Source organism: Mandrillus leucophaeus, unplaced genomic scaffold (genome assembly GCF_000951045.1).
Source record: "Mandrillus leucophaeus isolate KB7577 unplaced genomic scaffold, Mleu.le_1.0 Scaffold736, whole genome shotgun sequence".
NCBI classification, from domain to species: Eukaryota; Metazoa; Chordata; class Mammalia; order Primates; family Cercopithecidae; genus Mandrillus; species Mandrillus leucophaeus.
The window spans coordinates 517,421-536,840 of record NW_012107986.1 but is presented as its reverse complement, the minus strand read 5'-3'; the positions used below and the strand labels follow the sequence as shown (position 1 = coordinate 536,840).

At 46.4% G+C, this 19,420-nt stretch overlaps 1 protein-coding gene across 1 annotated transcript in view; it reads right to left on the bottom strand.

Annotated features, from left to right (window-relative positions):
* Positions 1 to 19,420, bottom strand: part of EPAS1 (endothelial PAS domain protein 1) — a 90,573-nt gene that overhangs the window by 25,138 nt on the left and 46,015 nt on the right. Inside the window, exons 2-6 of the mRNA XM_011965748.1 lie at positions 14,204 to 14,394; positions 4,887 to 5,038; positions 4,390 to 4,474; positions 467 to 585; positions 135 to 340 (exon numbers count right to left, since the gene is read on the bottom strand). Of these exons, the coding sequence (XP_011821138.1) occupies positions 135 to 340; positions 467 to 585; positions 4,390 to 4,474; positions 4,887 to 5,038; positions 14,204 to 14,394 (753 nt within the window). The remainder of the gene's footprint in view (positions 1 to 134; positions 341 to 466; positions 586 to 4,389; positions 4,475 to 4,886; positions 5,039 to 14,203; positions 14,395 to 19,420) is intronic.

Below are 19,420 nucleotides of genomic sequence, written 5' to 3'. Positions count from 1 at the left end.
CACAGGTCCATGAACATGGCACCCGGCAATACCACATCTATGTCTAGTTCCATACCTTTAATACAGACACAACTCCCCCCACACACAGGTAAGACCCATCTCTGCCCACAGCATACACACTTATGGCCCCCTACCTGTCATCACAGTAGGTGAACTTCATGTCCATGCTGTGGCGGCTCAGGAAGGTCTTGCTGTCCAGGGGAATGTCCATGTGGGATGGGTGCTGGATCGGTTCACACATGATGATGAGGCAGGACAGCAGGGGCTCCTTGTAGCCACACAGACTATTGTGAGGAGGGCAGTTGTTGTAGACTTTCACTTGGCCCGTGCAGTGCAAGACCTGAGATAGGCATGGAAGGGTCAGACATGGGGCGGAGTGCTGGGGGTGGGGGTAGGGTCTTAGGCATCCCCCACACTGCCATCGCCCTACACCTGGGACTCCAACCCAGGCCTGATGTTGCCCTACCTTCCAGGTGGCTGACTTGAGGTTGACAGTACGGCCTCTGTTGGTGACCGTGCACTTCATCCTCATGAAGAAGTCCCGCTCTGTGGACATGTCTTTGCTTTTTTTCCCAAAACCAGAGCCTGAATGTGGAAGGATGGGAAGAACCAGCTGAAGTTAGTTTTGTATGGATATTCATGAGAGGGGCCCAGCTGCAGTTTTTCTTGGCAGCCTATTGTTTGTATTTTCCAAATATCTGCTCTCTTAGCACCTGTAGTCTGCCATCAACACTGAGCTCCATCATGGCCTGTGGACTAATGGTTCCCACTCTCCAGCTTATCTCCTCCACTGGAGCATTAACTCCCACAAGGTAGGAGCTGCTGCATCATTTGATTTCCCATTGCTTCTGAAACATGGTCAGTGGTGCCTTCAGAGCAACACGTCAGAGACAATGAGTGCATATCAGCCACTAACTCAGCAACCCTTTTCTGGGGCAAGGACCAGGTCCTTGCAGAAATTCCAAGGGACAATCTGGGTGAGGCCACAGTTACTCCAAGAGTGTAAGCCTCACAGGTTAGAAATGTCTCTCAGACACTCCCGTCTTTCCTTTATATAACCTGTCTCTCAGGAGGAATTTAACTCCTCCTGTACTCCATTTGCAAAATGCAATAGCTGTGTTCAGGATACCATGCCATTAGCTTTCTCCCTGAAGTGACATATGTATCAAGGCTCTAGAGAGACCTCTGGTACGAATCTCCTTACAGTGGATTTGGTGAGCAAGTCCACTTTACAGATTAACTCAACCTGGATCATATCCTCTCTTTCAGCAAGAATTAAATAAATCACCAAGACCAGCAATATAGCTTCCTTCCTTATAGTTGCCAAATAGCCTACCCATTCAGAACCATTTTCCACTTTTTGTAAAACAAAGTAATGAATAGAGTGCCAGCTGAATCCCACTTGTCTATGTCCAAATCCTGCCTACACCACCATCTCTGGTTCCTACTTTCAAAGATATAATCCTGCCCCTACCCAGCATCATAGAACAATCTGGAGCCTTATTTCAAATAGTCACACTCCTTCCTCCAGGAACAGTCACCAGCCCCTGCACTTAAACTTCCAGAGGACCTTGACTTGACTGACATATTCCTGAAGAGTTATGTGTCAAAGGAATTGTGGCACCCTTGAACAAAACTTCAACACCCTTAGGGGACCCCACTCAGTAAGAGACTGAATAGTGAATGTTTTTTAAAAAAGGAGAGAACATTCCTTCATCACGATTATAAAACCATTTCTCCCACACCAAATTATGATTCTTGCCATTTTAATTTTCAGAGGTGGGGTTAGCATACAACGAGATATACCTGTATCTTGGGATCTGGCCCCACCACCAGGACCAGACCAGTTGTTGGGTATGAGGGGGCTGGAGGGATTCATTTGTGGCTGTTGCTTGGGTATTACTGAGGCCTTTTAACTTGCTAACCTCTAGATTCTCCCCATGTTGACACTGGATCTTTCTTTTTTTTTGAAATGGAGTCTCTCTCTGTCGCCAGGCTGGAGTTCAGTGGCATGATCTTGGCTCACTGCAACCTCTGCCTCCTGGGTTCAAGTGATTCTCCTGCCTCCACCTCCCAAGTAGCTGGGATTACAGGCGTGCGCCACCACACCTAGCTAATTTTTCTATTTTTAGTAGAGACGGGGTTTCACCATGTTGGCCAGGATGGTCTCGATCTCTTGATCTCGTGATCCACCCACCTCAGCCTCCCAAAGTCCTGGGATTACAGGTGTGAGCCACCGTGCCCGGCCTTGATCATTCTTTCTAAACACTGCTCCACACAGATCACTCCACCCCTGCACAAAAACCTTCAATAGTTCCCCATTGTCTATGGAATAAAGTTCAAGGCCCTCCACCTGGCCTTCAAAACCTTCCGCAATCTGCCTCATGGCTTTGTTTTCCTCTAGGAACTCACACTAACCCTTTAGGTCTAGATTATGAGTCCATCCACAGGCTAGTACCTTCAGTGAAGACTTGCTGATTCATGAGTTTGATCCCAAGTCCTCAATATGCAGATCAAGAGATCTAAAGTTCTACTCAGATAATTAGAGGTCACTTGGCTGTGAATCATGGCACTTGAGAACTGAAAGGTCGTCGCCTTTGCCTAGTCCAATACCAGCAATTTGAAAAGACAGACTCTGAGGAACAGAGAAGTAGGGTACTTGCTTCTGGTCACAGACTCAAACTCAGACTATGGTCAGTGGTTGAACTGAGACTAAGAACCCAAAGGCCCAAGGGTTTCTGGAGTAGAGAAAAAATCAATCTTTGGTTTCCTCAGGCTTTAAGCACCTACCCATTCAGAACATGAATCTCTTTTTAGAGAAATTTAGAAAGTGTGGTAGCCCTTTCCCCATAGAACCAGACAAGACATTGAGCAGCCGATGGGGTGCTCTCTGCCAGTGTACTCTAGGACCCAGGTGGCCTAAGGCCTGCAGATGAGAGAGCAGAGGAGCTGGGTGAGGGAGCTGTGGCAGTGGTAGAAGAGGAGGTGGTTGTAATTCTGTACTTTGCAGGCTCAGTCTGTAACAGGGTGGAGGTGAGCCAATGAAGTATCTGCTTTTGCAGCATGTGTGGTAATAAGAGCCAAACCTTGTAGGCTTAGCCTCACTGCCTCTGTTATTCAGGTTGGACAAGCATAAGCCCCATGGCAGTGACAGGTGATATTATTAAAGAGGACATCTAGACATGCACAGAATCTGCCCAGACCAGTGACAGAATCTCAGGTTTGGAAGGGACCTTGACAGTCATTAAGCCCCACTTCTGCCCAAAGCTTCAGTCCTCTTAACAATGTCCCTATTCATGCCTTTGTTGAATGGCCACAGTTACGAGAGAGGAAGCTCCACTGCCACTGCAACGTGCTTTCTGCCTGTGTGGGTCCTCTCATCCACTGGCACCTGCTGGGTATCCCCATGGGTAAGGTCCTGTACGCTAGATCTTTTTAAATCTCTTCTCCGTCAAAACCTACTTGACCTATGTCTCATCAGGGTACCATTTCCTGTGGTAGCTCATCTCCAAAAGTAGCTCCAACAAGCCATGCCTTTTGACACTCATGGCTTTGTGTAGTTTCCTCCCACAATGAGCCAGGGCTGTCCTGTAACATGCTCTGACCAACAACATGGGGCAGAAGTGATGCTCTGCTAATTTGAGGACAAAACCTTGGGAAGGCCTGGCAACTTCCACCTTAGTGCTTCTGGGAGCCCTGAGCTGCCACATGTCTGGCTACCGTAGAGACACCGTATGGAGAGGGAGAGTCTCTGAGACTCCATGGAGTGAGAGAACAGTCCCATTGTCCCAGCATGCCAGCTGAATCCAGGGTTCCAGCCACCTGCCACAAGGTCCCAGACATGTGTGAGCTATCCTGATCACCCCAGCCTAGTCTGGCCCCCAGATGACTGCAGCCCCGCTGACATCACATGGAGTATAAGACCCACCCACTGAACCCACAGAACGCTGGGAGATAATCATCAAAGCCCTATGTTTTAGGTGGTTTGTTCCACAGCAATAGATAACTACAGTAGTTCCTATAAGCACTTTGGCACAGACTGGTTTCTCACTGGTTTGGGTGGTGTCATTTGGCAGAGATGCTTGACTCTTGGGTGATGAAACCTCCTAGAGACAGTGTCCTAACCCAAAGGAGTCCCCTAGTAGTGGGACACCAGGCACCATGCGGGGCCAGCAGGAGATACTTCTGAGTACCGGGTCCTCTCAATGCCCCAATCTCATCTCACAGGCTACACACTTAAATGGAGGGCCAGCCTAGCTAAATTTTTTAAGGACATCCATTTTTCCTGCATTGCAAGGCCATGAGCTATCTCCCTTATACTTGTAGACAAAGGGGAGGCAGATTCCCACCCAGTGGGGGCAAGAAGGAAATAAACACAATTAAGGATACCATTTTTGAGACTCAGGTTCTCACGAATCTCCTCGTGGTCGCAGGGATGAGTGAAGTCAAAGATACTATGTCCTGTTAGCTCCACCTGTTTCAAAAACAAGGTTAGGCATCATTATTCCTAACAGTGAAGTAAAAGACTCCAAGAGGAAGCTGAGCCACCTTCCAGATTTGGAGGCAGGGAGGAGATTGAATTGGGTTTTCTCATAATCCCAGTCCAGTGTCAGGTCCACAGACAGAAAGATGTAATGGGGGATTACTGATGACAGAGTCTGTTAATGAGTCAGTAGAGAGCTGTCTGCCAGGATGGACATAAGCAAAGCCAAACCCAATGCTTGGGGGTGGGACTGTGGCCTGAGGCATGTGGCCTGAGGTCAGCGAGGGTCACAGTGGCCATTTACAGGGAAAGGTCAAGTGGGATTGTGGCTAGCACCTTCTACTCATTTCTACCTCCAAATGGAAACATTTCTTCTTTTGAAAGAGATAGAGGAGGGTGTCACCTGTGTAAGTCCCATGAACTTGCTGATGTTTTCTGACAGAAAGATCATGTCGCCATCTTGGGTCACCACGGCAATGAAACCCTCCAAGGCTTTCAGGTACAAGTTGTCCATCTGCTGGTCAGCTTCAGCTTCAGACTCATTTTCAGAGCAAACTGGAAAGAGAGGGGGGTGGGACAGTTACATGAATGTGGAGTGAAAACAGATGTGACTGGCACAGATAGGCATTTGCCAGGGATGGCGCAAAGGCATCGGGTGGACTCTTCTGGAAACGCGCACTGCCGACCATCTGAATGTCTGCCCCAGCCCGGCAGCAGGCACTGGATGAGCACCACTGCACAGAGGACACCCTGACAGGGGCTGTGAGGACGGTGTGTTTGTTGTGACAACAGTACTTCTGGCACTAGTAACGGGAGCAGTAGGAGCTGCTGTGTGAGTGGTTCGGGGTGGAAGTTTTCCCAGGCTGCCCCCAGCAACCACCTGTACAGCCTGTAGACTCGGCTCTTGTCCCAGACCAAAAACACCTCTCGGGTCCCAGGTCTTTGGTGGTTATACACAGACCACCGACTTCATTTCAGCCCTTTTCTCCTAGTTCATTATTTATCTCCAAAGACATTTACTTATGAAAATTTGTATTTATCCAGTGCAAACATCAATCAAAGTATGCCTGAATATAACGGTACTCATGGAAGCAGGAACAAATTTTAGCTGCTAATATATACTGCAATCACAACATGAAAGGTACTGCACTAAGCATGCTATGTAATCTTCACAGTGACCTACGAGGTAGATACTATTCTTAATCTCATTTTACAGATGAAGTGTACAGAGGTTAAGCCATTTGTCCAAAGGTATAAAGATTGCAAAGTTAGCAAGCTTTGACAGCTGAATCCAGAAGCCACACTCAACCATTCATAGGCTTTGGAGTTAAACACAGGTTCTCTTCCTAGATCACCCTCCTATTAGGCTATGACTCTGAATAAGGAACAACCTCTCTGGATATCACTTTCCTCATCAGCTAAATGGGAATAACAATTTCCATCTCTGAATTGTAAGGATTAGATAAGTATGTAAAGTGCCTAAAACTATAACAACAGTAAATTCTTTCTTCTTTCTGCTCCAAGACATGCACTACCCTCAAATTGCTCAGATCCCGGGTGAGGAATATATAGCACTCAGAGATACAAAGCTAAGTAAAAGTTCAAGGGTGTCATAGCTGGGCTTCCAAGGAAAAGTGTAGATGGGACGAGCTCTAAGGGTCAGAGGACGAGGGGGTCACTTTGGGGTGATCACAGACAACTAACTATTCCAAAGAAGATTTGCAGAGACTTAGAAAAACAGATTTCACTCTGTGGAATGAAAGAAGGGCCTTCTGAACCAGATGGGATTGTGTGAGCACTGGAAAACCCCTGGAGCAAGCTCCCTCCTAGACTGAAGAGAGGCCCATCTGGCTCAAGAGGAGAATCCATCTTCCAGTCTCAGAGATTGGGCTGGTGAGACAGGCCCAGTGTCCTGGAGGGGCCTCACGTGTCAAGCAAATGTGATCAGAGGAGTGCATCTCAAAGCACTGCTTTGGGGAGATTAGTCTGGCAATGGCATACAGTGTGGTTTGGAGAGAGTGAAGCCCAGAGGTGCAAAACAGAGTGAGCAGGCAAATGCATTCTCAGCAGGCTGTACAGGTGGTTGCTGGGTGCAGCCTGGGAAAACTTCCACCCCGAACCACCCACACTTTGAGTATCCTGGCCTGTCTAGTATACCTCTGCTATCTGAAAAATACAGACTCGGCTCTTGTCCCAGACCAAAAAAACCTCATAGGCTCCAGGTCTCTGGTTGTTATACACAGACCACAGACTTTATTTCAGCCCACTTCTCCTAGTTCATTATTTAACTCCAAAGAATTTACTTATGAAAATTTGTATTTATCCAGTGCAAACATCAATCAAAGTATGCCTCACTTGATTTACAGAACGAGGAGATTAGAGAATAACTTGTCACTTGCAAATATTAATATTCACTTAACTAAAAGGAGTCTTTCAAATGGAGACTATTCTAAGGAATGCAAAATGCAATTCAGTGTATGGGCCACTTGGCCAGGGACACATCAATGCTGTGAAATGTCGTTGAAGGGCCTTTCTGCAAGGGCACTGGATTTCTCTTTTATCTTTTTCCTCGAGCCTCTAAATTTAAGCTTTGGGTTACCTGCCGTTATTCCTCAAGAAGAACAAATCCACATTACAAGATCTTCCTACCAAGAGGCTTCAGTGGAGGCACAGGGGACCAGCTACCTTTCAGGACACAGGATGAGGGAACATGCCGGAGTCACAGATGCCTTCTGCACAGCATCACAGTGGGTCCTGTCCAGGGATGGGCAAGCCTTCAGAGCCAAGAGTTGGGCTGTACAGAGTAAGGCCCCGTGGCTTTCCCTCTGTTTTGCTAAAATGGTGAAACAAAATTAGGGAAATTCTTTCCTCTCTACACCCTGTTTCAGGTGGGTAGCCTGGAGAAAGGAGAACCACAGGTCATGGGAATGGCCTTATACCATACATATACGCACACCTGATCCCTGCTTGGGGTTTCTGCTGATACACCTGTTCTTTGCCAGCTGACCAGCCCGCTGAAGTGATGATGAACCAATGTCCCAGGTGTGGGTGATGCCACTGTGAATGTTAGCTTTCCCAGCTAAAATCTTCTTTTGAGTGGGGGCTTTAGGGGAGAAAATGACTTAACTCAGGGCTTTCAAATTTGAGTATGCATCAGAATCACCTATAGGCCAGGCTAAAAGAAAAATGTCTGGGACCAGGACTGCTACATAATTTGTGTAGCCCAGTGCAAAATAAAAATGCGAGACCTCTCATTGGAAAAATTAAACCAAGCCTGAGAACCTTCTCAGTGTGGCGCCCTCTAAGACCGCCTGTGCTGCATGCCCATGAAGCTGGCCCTGGATGAGCCCCTGCTGGGTTCCTGGTTCAGTAGGTCTTTAGTGGGAACTGAATCTGTTCGTTCTAAAAAGCTCACAGGTGATGCTGACCCTTCTACTCATAGGACCATATGCTGAGAGCTACTGCCTCAACTCAAAGGTCCTATGAGTGACCTTATTTAGCCTGTGTTGGCAGGTGGTGACTTATTTTGGAGATGAGTGAGGAGAAGTTTTCAGCGCCACTTCAATCACACCAGATAGGTGACCACCTTCTATAGATACACAGAGGCCAACCCTGTGGTTTCTAGCCAACTGAGAAGATATTTTCTCTTCAATTTCTTTGATCTCAGTGGTAATGCTGACTTCAAAATCTGGAGTAATCCCAAGACAACCCTATTTGGGTTAACTAGTCCCAGAGGAAATAGTCCTGCTTAAAATTTCCTGTTTTTAACGGTTCCAACACAGCCAAACTGGTTTCCACCCATGCCCAGTGCATTTGCTTCCAGGAGGTGGCGAAATTGGCTACAGCAGCTTCGGGTCAGCTGGCCTCTGGGAGGGAGAGGGGCAATCTAGGGCCACGAAGGGAAACAGAATGTCTTGGGACTAAGGTCACAATGGCTGGAGGAGCAGGAAGCCACCAGTTTGGCCCCAGGAACCCTGCAACGGCAGGGCTGGGGCAGGGTCTCTTCCCTCCGTGGGACTATTTGCCCTCAGCACCTGCTTATTCTCCTGGGAGCTTCAGAAGGAACCTGGCCAGGTCACTCCCAGCTTGCAGCTGAGAATGAAAGCTGTGGAGCCAGGAGGTAGACCCTCACCCTGGAGGCATCTCAAAGCATTGCTTTGGGGAGATTAGTCACCCTGGAGGCTCATGTCACAAATCGGCTGAAGACCCCTCTGCCCCTTCCCCTGTGAACATTGTGTCTTCCCTGATGTACCATTAATATCCTGCTCAGTGTTAGGGACATGGAAAAATGCACTCATTCCCTACACCGTTATGAAGTTTCTACTGTGTTCATGTCTGCTTTATGCTAGGCACAAGGTAATCTGTCCACAAGTGTCACTTACTCTGTGCTCAGTCCTGTCCTAAGGAGAATCAGGGATACTGAAAGGTGTAAGAGCAATCCCCTCAGAATCAACAGACTGGTGGGGAAGACAGAGATAAACTGCTGTAAGGTAATGCAACAACCCAGCATCAACTCTTGGTCAGAACAAAGTGAGGAGCCCAGAGTAGGTGCTCAATAAGCCACCAACTGGGTCTGTAAATCATCCTGGGCTCTAGATCTCAGTTACTTGCTTCCGAGGACCCTGCAGGGTTTGACCCCAAAGATGAGAGATGGGTCATTAAAACCAGAGGTGCTCTGCCGAGACGGCGCATGCCCATCCTGGGGAGCATAACAAGATTCTTTAATGCTAAAAATAGCCCCAGTAAACAGGCTTTGATGACTCCCCACAGCCAGGATATGCGCGGGCTGAGGTTTTGGAGCACTTTTTCCGGAGCATCGCTCATTTCCTTCAAGCAGCACCGCCCATGTGGGGTGGGACTTCCTGGGCAGCAGGGGCTGTGCATTGGGAGAGAGCAGGCAGAGTGGCAGAGCAGAGCCTCCTGAGTGGTCTCAGAGACCAGGCTGCCCCACGGTGCTGCTGGTCAGAATACTGGCTGCAATTTTATTCGACCAAGGTCACTTTACCTCTTGTTTCCTACTCCGAGAAGTTCCAGGACTGCTCTGACTGTTCTCAAAGCCATTCTGATGGGGTCTTCCTGGTTCAGACGTGCTTGGCAGTCACCACTTTGTGACCACCACAGGGGCCTTCCTTCTAAGGCTCTGCCTAAACTGATTCCTCCCCTCCACCTGACCCACAGCCTGACCCCCAATCCCCGCCCTCCCGGATGTGCAGACTGCAAGAGCAGTGCCAGTCAAACTATAGGGAAATCATTCTGGGATTGCTTACTGGAGCCTTAGCCATACCTTTAAATGCCACCATTAGCAGGCCTGGGCTTCTCTGATGCCTTTGACAGAAGGCACTGTGTCCTTCCTATCTTCCTGGGCTCCCTGGAAGTCCTGAAAGTCCACTAGGAGAGATTCATGCCTTTGTTCTTTGCATATATCTTACTATCCTATCTTGCCTCTCTGCATTACCCTCCATAAGATGTAGTATAGGACTGGGTTCAGCAAACATCTATTGACTGAGCAGACTTTTTAGTTTAAGTTAAAGGAACGATCTGAACAAAGTCAGTATCTCTAGAAGAGATTGTGTATTAGCTGTTCTCACCCATTAACATCCTCACATGAATCAGCTTATTGAGCTCTTTCCAAACAGGACAGAAAAAGGCCTTGATTTGGAGTAGGTGGGACAAAGGGATGGAGGTAGGGGTGAAAGCCTGGGAACAGAAGTCTGAAAGTGGGGTATGAGAGGGTACCAGAACATGTATCTGCCTGCACAGTTCTTTCTTTGTCCCACTTTTCCTGCATGGGAAGGTCATATCAAGCCTTAAAAACTTTAAAATCACATTTTAGTATCTTTCCCTTAGTAGTCTACAGATCAGGAAAACAACCTCTTGTTATAACTGATGTCTTTGCTAAGCAAATGATGAATCCATAATACAACTGACACTTCTCTTTAGAAACCTTGCTTCATGCTGATCTCCAGCTCCATGGAAAATGAATTTGACTTCATCATGCATGAGTTTGGGCAAGCCCAAAATTTAATTTTACAATGAAAAGCAAATTTTGTATATTCACTGCGGTTTAATGCCCTCAGAATGCAGAGTTGACCCTGATTCGCTCGTGGTTTGTGGGGCTCATCTTGAAAGAGGATTTAAGACAATCAAGTGGCATTTCCACCGATGTTCCTGTAAGAGTGTGTTCTGTCCTCAGCCCAGCGTGGAAGCTAATATCATAAAGCTATTGTTTCAGTTTGCTTCCTGTGATATGAATCTCAATCGGCAGCCCAGACCCACAGCCTGAATTTCTCAACGTTGAGGTTTCCTCTCCAACATTCCCACACAGAACAGCCTACTGTGAAAATCAAAGGGAAACATGTTACTAAGTAAAGAGAAACTTTTCTAAAGAAAAACCTGGTATTTTTTAGCCTTTTGAACTTTGAGGTATGCAACCAGCTATTTCCTATTATAAAGTGAGCCAAAATTGGTACTCACCTTTGTTAGAAATGCTTAAATAATGAATGTGTGGGTTGTTTTGCCTTAGAAAAGCTTGACAACTCTGCATTTTGATAGAAATTGCTAGAAGGTAGGTTACAGGATAGTAAGAATTTACATTGGGTTTTCTTTTACATCATTTCTCCAGAAGCCTATATTTAATATAAATCAATATATTTGTTTGTAATAATTTTTATTTCTAAGCTGTAACTTATTGAGACCTTAATATGTGGCAGGCTAGAGGATAAGGCCTTTTATATCTATTATCTCAATCCTCAAATAACACTGCAGGGTAAGCACCATTATTCCCTTTGTGCAGATGAGGAAACTAAAGCTCAAAGAGAAATTTTTACAACATTGCAGAGAAAAAAAGCAGCCAAACTAAGATTCCAGTGCAGGTCTATCTGCCCACAAATCCTGTACTCTTCTTCATGATGCTACATGTGTTGGAAAAGCAAAATACGATTTAGAAAGAAAAAGATCTTGTCTCACAATTTCTGAAAGTAATTCAACAATCAGTCTAGAGAATGCGTAGCAGAAGTCTAAGAGAGAAGTCAGAGAAAAGCGGGTGCTGAGAAACCATCTCCTCCTCCCTGGTCTGTGCTCGTTCGGTGAGAACTTCTCCTTCAAGGACACCAGGACCACATGGCCAAAAGTAGAAACTTTTTATCCCTTTCCTTCATTTCTTTCCTTGGGACAGAGAGGACCAGAGCTGACAGGCTAAGGGCTCTAGCTGGTATAGGGCCAAGCCCAGCCAGAGGGCAGGCAAGTTTGTGTCCACAACTTTCAACAGGCTCCTGAGATGGGACAGATAAGGGATGTCCCAGTGTGGCCACTCTGGTCCTATCTCTGTGGGTGTGTTTAGCACACAGGGGTTCTCATCAGCACACGAGGGCTCACACCAGCACACACACGGGTAGATGTGCTCAGAGAGTCCAGTCTAACTCCTGGCCTTCTCCAGGCCAACCTCTGAACCACTGAGACAGACAGCCAGGCCCAGGAGGGCAAGCATGGAAAATGAAGCCCTGCACTAGGGGGAAGGACAGGAATAATTCTCTGAATGTGTGAGGACCTCCTCCCCATCACACTGGCTCCCAGCTGCCTCTGTTGACCTTCATTCCCCTACCTTCTCCCTTCCCCCACATCCCACACCCCAGCCCTTGTCAACATCTTTGTCAACATCTTAGCCTGACCAGGTTTACAAAATGCTCTTGCCGTCCCATGTCTGTTTTCCCATGGACCAAAATTCAAAAGGACTTGAATTCCAGGTGCAGGTTCACCATGTGCTAAATGTGTGACTTTGAGCAATATTAACCTGTCTGTCCTTCACTTATCTGTGTAACAAGGAGAAACACTCAGCGAGTCCAAATTTAGTCAGAGGCGTTCTACAATTAATATACAGGTTGACTGTCCCTAATCGGAAAATCTGAAATCTGAAATGCTCCAAAATCCAACACAACATTCAAAGGAAATGCTCGTTGGAGCATTTCAAATTTCAGATTTTCGGGTTAGGGATGCTCAACTGATAAATACAATGCAAATATTCCAAAATCCAAAAAAAGTAAAAAATCAAAAATACTTCTGGTCCCAAGCATTTCGGATAAGGGATACTCAACCTGTATTACCCCTTCTGGGGCTTTGTGTTGGTGGAGGAATTGGAGTGGTGATGAAGGAAGCAATGATTAATCCAAAGGAATTAATGTCTAAGAGCAGAATCTCAAGTACCACAGCAGGAAAGCAGGGAAGAGGGGTCTCATTGTGGGGAAGGGGCCTTCATCCAGTCATGAAATCCTCCACTGTCTACTCTTTATATGTAAAGATGACTGCAACATTAGCTGACTTTGCCCTCAGTTATCCAGGAAGACAAGCCTTTTTAAAGGGAGGGGTGCACAAATGCCCTGTGATGGAGTCTCCCGGCCTTTCTTATATCCAGCAATCCAACCCTTGCCAGGGCTCAGCCCGCTGTTCTCTCTCGGCAGCATCTAGGACCATGTATCTGCCATTGTCTTGCATTGTTCTTTGAAAGTATTTATAGACCCTATCTTCCCGCTTGGCTCTCCTGCTCTTGTCTGCACATTTCGCCTCTTTAGGCCTAGCCTTCCAACCCCAGGCCCACTAAACTGTCATCCTATTTTCTGAAAGTCTGCCCCCCATATCCTTCCTGTACTCCAGGGACTAGAATAGTACATTCTGGTCTGGCCTCCCAGCCTCACACTGGATTCCCTCTTTCCCAGAATAGCCACTTCATAACAGGATGGCGGAATCCACCGTCTCCAAGGCACCAGGCTTACTCCGGAAAACTGAAAAACCACCACCAAAGAACCCTCCCTCCCCGAGTGCCTCCCTCACGCTCACCCGTCAGACACTGTCCCCACCTGTGGCACCAGACCAGGCGGGGAGGAGCACAACACGCTGCCCAGCATCCTGACAGAACTGACACCCCTGATGAGAATGTCACATAGGATCTGAAACCAGAAGACTTCTCAGGACACCTGTTTCTGGTCAGGACGCATAGGAAATGGTTTCCTGAAGAATGTAACTGAGAAAAAGCAAATGCTGTGTGAACTGTGGAGTTGCAGAGGTACCAGGGACGGGAGAACCAGTTGTTTTCTGGGGGGGGTGATGCTCTCGGCTGTCAGCTGTCAAGGACTCCCCAGTGTGAGTGAGCTCAGCCAGGCCAGGTGATTTACAGACATCACTTCAGTCCATTCTCACCAACAGCCTGGGCAAGAAGGATGTTTAATGCCATTTTATAGATGAGGAAACCAATGTTCAGAGAGACTAAATGATTTGCTTGGCCTAACTGGCTTCTCAGAGGGAAAAGATCATCTGGGCATGCCTACTTGCTGTTCTAGGGAAGGCACTGGAAGTTAAGGATGAGAAGGCGTCCTACAGACTCAATCTAGTGTGGAGGATGGGTCTTACGGGCCAGATGGCAACAAACTGAGAAGTCAGCAAAAGCTGTCCTTGGTTCTCCCAGCCCGTGTTCTCCCCAGCCTCTGGGTGCCCATGTTCTTCCCTGGTCCTGTCCCTGCCCTCCTCTCACGGCCGGATTCACAGTGAAGGTCACTGCTGGAAGAGAGATGTTTAACACGAAGGAATAAAGCACTCACGATGGTGATTCTGTGGGTGAAAGTTCTGTAGTGGGAAGACTTTCCAGCTCTGGCAGCAGAAGGGTCCCCTGCATATAGGAACATGCTGGTAAGGCTGGCATCTGCCCAGCCTAGGGGAGCCCGCTGGCCTTACCTGAGGAGAGGAGCTTGTGTGTTCGCAGGAAGCTGATCGCCAGTCGCATGATGGAGGCCTTGTCCAGATGGGAGCTCACGCTGTGGGGCAGAGGCAGCTCATGGGCCAGCTCGTAGAACACCTCCGTCTCCTTGCTCCGCCGGCACCGTGCGGCATCCCGGGACTTCTCCTTCCTCCTCTCCGAGCTACTCCTAAGTGGAGAAGAAGGGGTTAGTCCCGGTAAGGTTACTGTCAGCCTATCATACCTCTGGCCAGGATATCCCCACGGCCCCAACCCACAGCGCAGCCACACTCCCCCACTGGACTGATCTGGGCTCACACCAGTCATCTGAGCCACACACAAGCTGCTTTGTATTGTTAGCTCTGCTTTTGTGTGTGTTGGTGTCTTTGCAACCAATGTCCTCCTCTTGCATGCCCTGTGAAGGCCAGAACAGGGCTTCACATGGGTGGAGTCTGGGCAAAGACTTGCTGATTAAATTAACTGTCAATGCCTGGGACCTGGCCCTGGATTATCTGGGGATAGGGGTGAATGTCCAGGGATGGAAAGAGAAGGATAAGGAAGCTATGATCAGTGGCTCAGATGGCTTTGTCAAGGGCTCTGGAGAACACGATAAAAAACTGCTTTAAGGTTCTTTTTCTGCATAAGACACATTCAGAAAAAATTAAGAGTAGTACTGAACCCTAGATCCCGCTTCATACCAGAGAGTGATTTCCACAGTAAAAACTGAAAATACCATTACAGCCCAAGAACAGTTAGCCAGACACCCAACAGTCTAGAGTACCAACGTGCATTCTGTCAAGGATTAAAAAGGAGTGGGCACAAACATTTTCTAAGCACTGCCAGCATAGGTTGCCAGGCTGTCTCAGCCGCATTCTCCTCTTTGCTGCAGGATGGAAGGAAAGATGACACGCACTGAAGCTTGCCTCTTTTCAGGAAGTCCTAAAGAAATCCTGGACTTTCTTATAAAGTCCATGGCAAGTTCTAACACAGGCAAATTTAAAAGTCAGAATGTTTAGATTGGAGTTCTAACTTCTCTGCTCGTTGGCTCTGTAAATAAATAATTTAAATTGCTTAGCCTCAGTCTCCTCATCTGTAAGATGACAACAATAGTGCTTAATAGAGTTAATTGTGAGGACTAAATGTGATAATTTATATAAAATCTTTAGCACTAAGCCTGTTCCACCAACTGTAAGCAATCGATGTTAGCTAATACTAATTAAAAAGATGGCCATGAAAAGGCAATCATGAGAGTTAAAAAGTTACAAAACAGTACAGGACAATTCTATTTTCATAGAAATGTATTATACATAATACTTCTATAACTTATATAGGAGAAAGGCTAGATGTATAATAACTACTATTATAGGTATCATAGAAATAGTTCTTACAAGTACTTTTTTTTCTCATTATTATACTTTAAGTTCTAGGGTACATGTGCACAATGTGCAGGTTTGTTACATATGTATACATGTGCCATGTTGGTGTGCTGCACCCATTAACTCATCATTTACATTAGGTATATCTCCTAATGCTATCTCTCCGCCCCGCCTCCCCACAATAGGACCTGGTGTGTGATGTTCATCTTGGCTTATTTAAACTCACACAATTGCCTTGGAAGTAGGCATTATTATTATTATACCTAATTTACATATGAGGAAACTGCCCCATAGAGGCCAAGTAATTCACCTGTGGCCTCCAGCAGGTAAATGGGGAAGTTGGGCTTTGCACTGGGCAGGTGGGCCCCAGAATCATGGCACTTAACCACCAATGACTGTCCTGTCTCCTTCTACTCACAAATGTTAGCAGTTGCAGGGTAGTGAGGTTACAGGAAGTTTTTTTGGTTTTTGTTTTGCTTTATAGTGCTTATCTGTGTCTTCTTGTGTTTCTATAAATAACCTATATTGCATATTTAATAAAGAAACAAATCTGTTTTTTATTTTTTTAAAAGGCATCTAAGCCGGGCATGGTAGTATTTGAACCTGTAGTCCCAGGTACTTGGGAGGGTGAGATGGGAGGATCACCTGGGCCCAGGAGTTCAAGACCAGCCTGGGCAATATAGTGAGACCTCGTCTCTATAAAAATATAAATAAGATAAAATTAAAAAGTGTCCAGCGCGGTTCATAGGTTTCAAGGCCTCAATTCAGTTAGCTCCAGCTGGCTTGCTCTGTCCTGCCATCTGAGATTCCAGAGACTGCTCCTCCTTTTGTTTGGCTTTGCAGCCTGTTATTTGGACAGAAAATCTGTATTTTGGGATTCATGGAATGTGAACATGCCTCTCAAATCCCTCAAGATTTGGGGCAGAAGCACTGTTTTGATTTTACAACATGCTTCATTTAAAAAGACAGACTGTCCAGCTCTGTGGATGGATTAAGCATCATATACTCAGATTAAAGGACGAATTGTCCAACAGCTGTTGATGGGCAAGAAGAACCTTCAGAAAAATTGTGAAATGAGTGAAACTATTTTTCTTGTCCTCGCTCCCTTTTCTACTTCCTTTACCTAATCCCTGTTTCCCTCTCTCCCTGACTTCCAACCCTCAGGACACCTACTCCTGCACCCTTCTTTCCCCACCTTCTCAGGAATTGCCCTGATTAGACCTTTAGTGGCAGTTTTTATACTAGTCCCTCCCATTTGCATTTTAATCCTGACCTGATTGTGGAGAAAAAGTTAAAGAATTGCACGTATTCTGGCACAGGAAAGGAAGATGGGAAGAGGGCAGGATGCTGAAACCACACACATCATGCCTTTGGGTCATGAGAGTCAGGTGAAAGATGCTGGATTTCATTCTCTAGCACTAACTCTTGGGCTCTCCAACAAAAGCATCATCAACACATAACCTCATCATCAGGGGCCAAGATAAGCCATCCTGAAGCAAAAGCAATCCCAGCACAGGCTATGGCATTAACGCCAATATCTGCATGCACAAGGCTTCCCTCTGCCATTGGCCCCCTTCCTTGGAGTAGAAGAGGCAGAGAGGAAAAGCCAGGTAGGGAAAAGGCAATCTGGAGTCAATGCTCTGACAATGGTATCTGATATGTGAGTCTTGCTATAATTTTTGTGCCTAGTGCTATACCAAGAACCTTTCATATATTAGCTCATTATACTCTTCCTAACAACAAAATAAAGTAGGTATTGTTTACACAATTTAGAGATGTGGAAACTGAGGCTCAGACATAGTATGTCATTTGCCCAATGTTACAAAGCCAACGCCTACATAAGCCATTGAAGGCTTTGTAGTCAGTGAGCAGACACTTAGAAGTCCTGAAATACACAGGGGATTCCTATCTAATTCCATCCTTGCAACCAAGTGAGGTGGGCAACACAGGTGTTGTCACTGTTCCCCTTTCACAGATCTGAAAACAGACACTTAAGCAGGTAAGTTACTTGCCTAGAGCAATCCAGCTAATCAGTGGCAGAGCTAGGGCTAGAACCCTGCTCTTCCTAGGCGGATACTCTTCTCACTGCTTAATGGTAGGAGATAGTGGCTTTAGCAAGAAATAAAGAAACAGCAACATCTTAACTTCCAGAAAAAGAAAGCTTGAGAATCTAAGGCAGCCTCTTGGTTCAAAAGTCAGGGAGGTGGGATGTCAGCTGAAACTAAAAGGACAAATAATAATACCTTTGCAGAAAGCACTTTTTCTTAACATGTGTTATCTCATTTGATTCTCACAACCCTGAGAGATAGAAACTATCATCCCCATTTAATAAATGAGGATGTGGAGATTTAGAGATATTAAATAATTTGCTAAAAACATTGTCTCAAACCTAGTTCTTCTGGGTCCAAGATCAAAAGTTTTTCCATTGGCAGCAAGGAAACTATCATTTACTGTACAACTTTGATGTTCCCAGTGCTGTGCTGATACTTTCCCACAACCTGGATGTTCACACATACTCTGGGAAGCAGAGGCTAAGACTTTTTTAAATACAGTGACAAAAATTTCATGAGGGGAGCCTCCTGTCTTTAAGCGAGCACCCATTCACCTTAGAAGAACACCTGGAATGTTAAGAGTAGGACTAAGAACTAGCATCAGAGTTCAGATGGGGTCGGAGGGGGAAGAAGGGACTCAGTGCTGTGGGCCTTAGCAGACACAGGTGCCAGTCACAGTAGTGCTCGGAATGTGGTAGAATCTTATCAGATGTGGCTCGGCAGTGCTCCATAAAAGCAGCAGGTCCAACCCTGCCGCAGTATCTATCTATGCCACAGGTGAAGAACAAGCTGTTTCTGTTTGTTTTGGGTTTGGTTTTTTTCCCCTGGACATTTTAATATGCACAAATTTATAGTTAGTCTCCCCGAGGTGGAAGCTCACATTCTGAAACATTTGATCCCAGCTAAAGTTAACAACCACTTAAGCCAGACAGCCAGTCAAAAGATAAAACAATACTGAACATCCTAAAATTGTCAGCAGAGATATGCTACAATTCATCCAGGATAAACCTCTTTGCCCAGAGCTTCGTTATCTTAAAAATATCTTCTTTTAGGTCACTGCTCCAAGCATGGCTTAGGGATCCCTACTTAAGTCATGAATCTAAGGATGATCTGTTCTTGGTCAAGATGACCTTGGTTCCTGACTTCCATACGAACATAGCCTGGAGTGAGGCCCCAAGATGTCTGTCACCAGTAACACCGAGGGGTTGGCTGCCTAATGAGCTAGACTTGTAGAGTGATTAGAACTCACATGCCTAATGCCTGTGGCCATTCAGGTATCAGAACAATATGCCTATTACCCTATAAGGTTAAATGGCTTAGAAACAGAATGGGTTTCAGCAGGTAGAGATGACTGAAGCTAATTAAGCCAGCTGGGATCAGTCTATTGGTTGGTGGTGAAATTCTAAGCTGGTGCCAATTTGCAAGAAGCTGAGAATGGAGGAAATAAAGGTCAAATGCAATTGGGAGAGGTCTTGTGACACTTCCATGAGGCTTGTGGCTGCTGTACAGGGGCTGTCTGATGGGAGAAACACACCCAGCTCCAGGTTCCAGAGATGAGGAAGAGTCACTGGTCCCCATACTTATTGGGGCAGAACCAAAGTCAGTGGTTCTCAGTTATGCTGCTCACTGGAGTCACCAGAGGAACCTTAAAAAACAGATGCCTGGGCTCCACCCCCGAGATTCAGATTTAATGTCTCAGGTGCAGGCTGGGCAATGGGAGTTTTAAAAGCTCCCCATGTGTAGCCAGGGCTGAGGACCACAGTTCCAAAGCAGCCAATTTTTAAAGGAA